The 1,583-nt window shown below is 62.2% G+C and overlaps 1 protein-coding gene across 1 annotated transcript; it reads right to left on the minus strand.

Moving 5' to 3' along the window:
* On the minus strand, positions 1–872 carry IL17C (interleukin 17C; the record flags this gene model as incomplete). Its single annotated transcript, XM_019505256.1, has 2 exons — positions 1–247; positions 643–872. Coding segments are annotated over 2 exons (477 nt in total), but the record flags the coding sequence as incomplete, so codon positions are not given.
* Between the last annotated feature and the right edge of the window lie 711 nt (positions 873–1,583).

The following is a 1,583-nucleotide window of genomic DNA, read 5'->3' on the forward strand; positions in this document are numbered from 1 at the left end:
TCAGTGAGCAGTGCGGGGCAGGACACAGGTGCAGCCGACGGGCACGCGGATGTAGTCCACGTCGAAGGCGAAGGTGGCGGGGGCGCCGCGGGGACAGGGCTTGCGGCGCAGCACCATCATGGTCTGGTGGATGAGCACTGAGTTGAGTGCCGTTGTCTCTCGCCCAGTCTTGGTGTCGATGCAGCCGTCGCACAGGCACTCGGCGAAGGCCAGCTTGGGCGGGTACCGGTTCTCGTCCTCGTCGATGCTGTGGGGAGGGAGGCACGTGGGTCAGGCCAGGGTCTAGGGGCAAAGCACCCCGGGGCCCGGCTGGCAGCGCAAAGGGGTGCTAGCCTACTCCCACCAAGCCCACCCATGGGAGAGCAGCGCTCATCCACATTGCAGGCTCCCTGCTTTGGTACTGCCTCTCTGCATGACCTCAGGCATGTCACTTAGCAGCCAGCGCGCCACTTCAAGGAGCCTCGCTATGGCAATAGGGTTGTGGGGTGGGGGGAGGCCATTTTCCTCTTCTCACATGCCAGAGGAAATGGAGCCAACGCAGAGCAGGGCAGAAGCCCATTCCCAGGTGGGGAAACTGAGGCAGGCCCCAAGACTTGAGGGCATACACAGTGGACCTCCCTCTTTCCCCCTGCCAGCACCTACCGGTATCGCCAGGGTGAGATGGAGCGCTCGTTGGCTTCACTGTGAGCGCCCGCTGCGAGCTGCAGTGCGGGGCAGCTGGGCTCGGGGTGCCGGCGGTGGCGGTGTCTCCGGTCCCGCTGCGCCTGCTCCAGGTAGGGCACCATCTGCACGGGGGCGTAGCGGTCCCAGTGCACAGCGCGGCTCACGTAGTGCATGGGCACCTCCCCGGCCTGCAGCTGCTCCTGGCTGAAGCAGGGCACGTGGTGATGGTGGTGGGCCTGGCTGTCCCTCGGGACCTTACGGGCCTGGCAGGCCATCAGCAGGAGCAGGATGACGCCGCACAGCAGGGCCTGCGGGGAAGAGGACGTGTGAGACCATGGTCAGCCCCATGACTGGAAACCCCGCTGGGTGTCAGCACCACCACCCTGCCCCTCTGCCTCCCCTGCGGCGCTTGTACACGCAGGTATGCGGCACATCCCCAACTGCCATGGACATGAGCGCAGGTGTGACAGCCTGCATACACCCAATAGGAGCCACACACTCAAAGCCACCAACACGCACACGTGCAGGGGAACCCGCACCTCCTTGCCCCCGGACGCGCTACATGGGCAGCACAGTACAGAGAGGTTCACATGCCCGTACATGGGACACAGATGTGCATACGTACACTGCATGTCCACATGGCCATGCATATAGCCTGGTGGTTGTCCTAGCGCAGTCGTTCAGATGTCCCTGCCTGCGTGTGCACGCACGCACACACATACGCACAAATATCCCCCCATGAGAAAGTGGGATAGGGCTCCTCCCTGACCCCTTACAGTGCAGACACATCAGAGGAGCACAACCAGCCATGTCCACACCCTCATACTAAATAACCAGCTAAATTGCCATTAAACGGTTCCCTTTTTTTTGGAGAGGATTGAGGTGTCTTATACACCAGAAAATATGGTAATGCTGCCTGT

Source organism: Gavialis gangeticus, unplaced genomic scaffold, assembly GCF_001723915.1.
Source record: "Gavialis gangeticus isolate Ggan-Ray unplaced genomic scaffold, GavGan_comp1, whole genome shotgun sequence".
In the NCBI taxonomy this organism is placed as follows: Eukaryota; Metazoa; Chordata; order Crocodylia; family Gavialidae; genus Gavialis; species Gavialis gangeticus.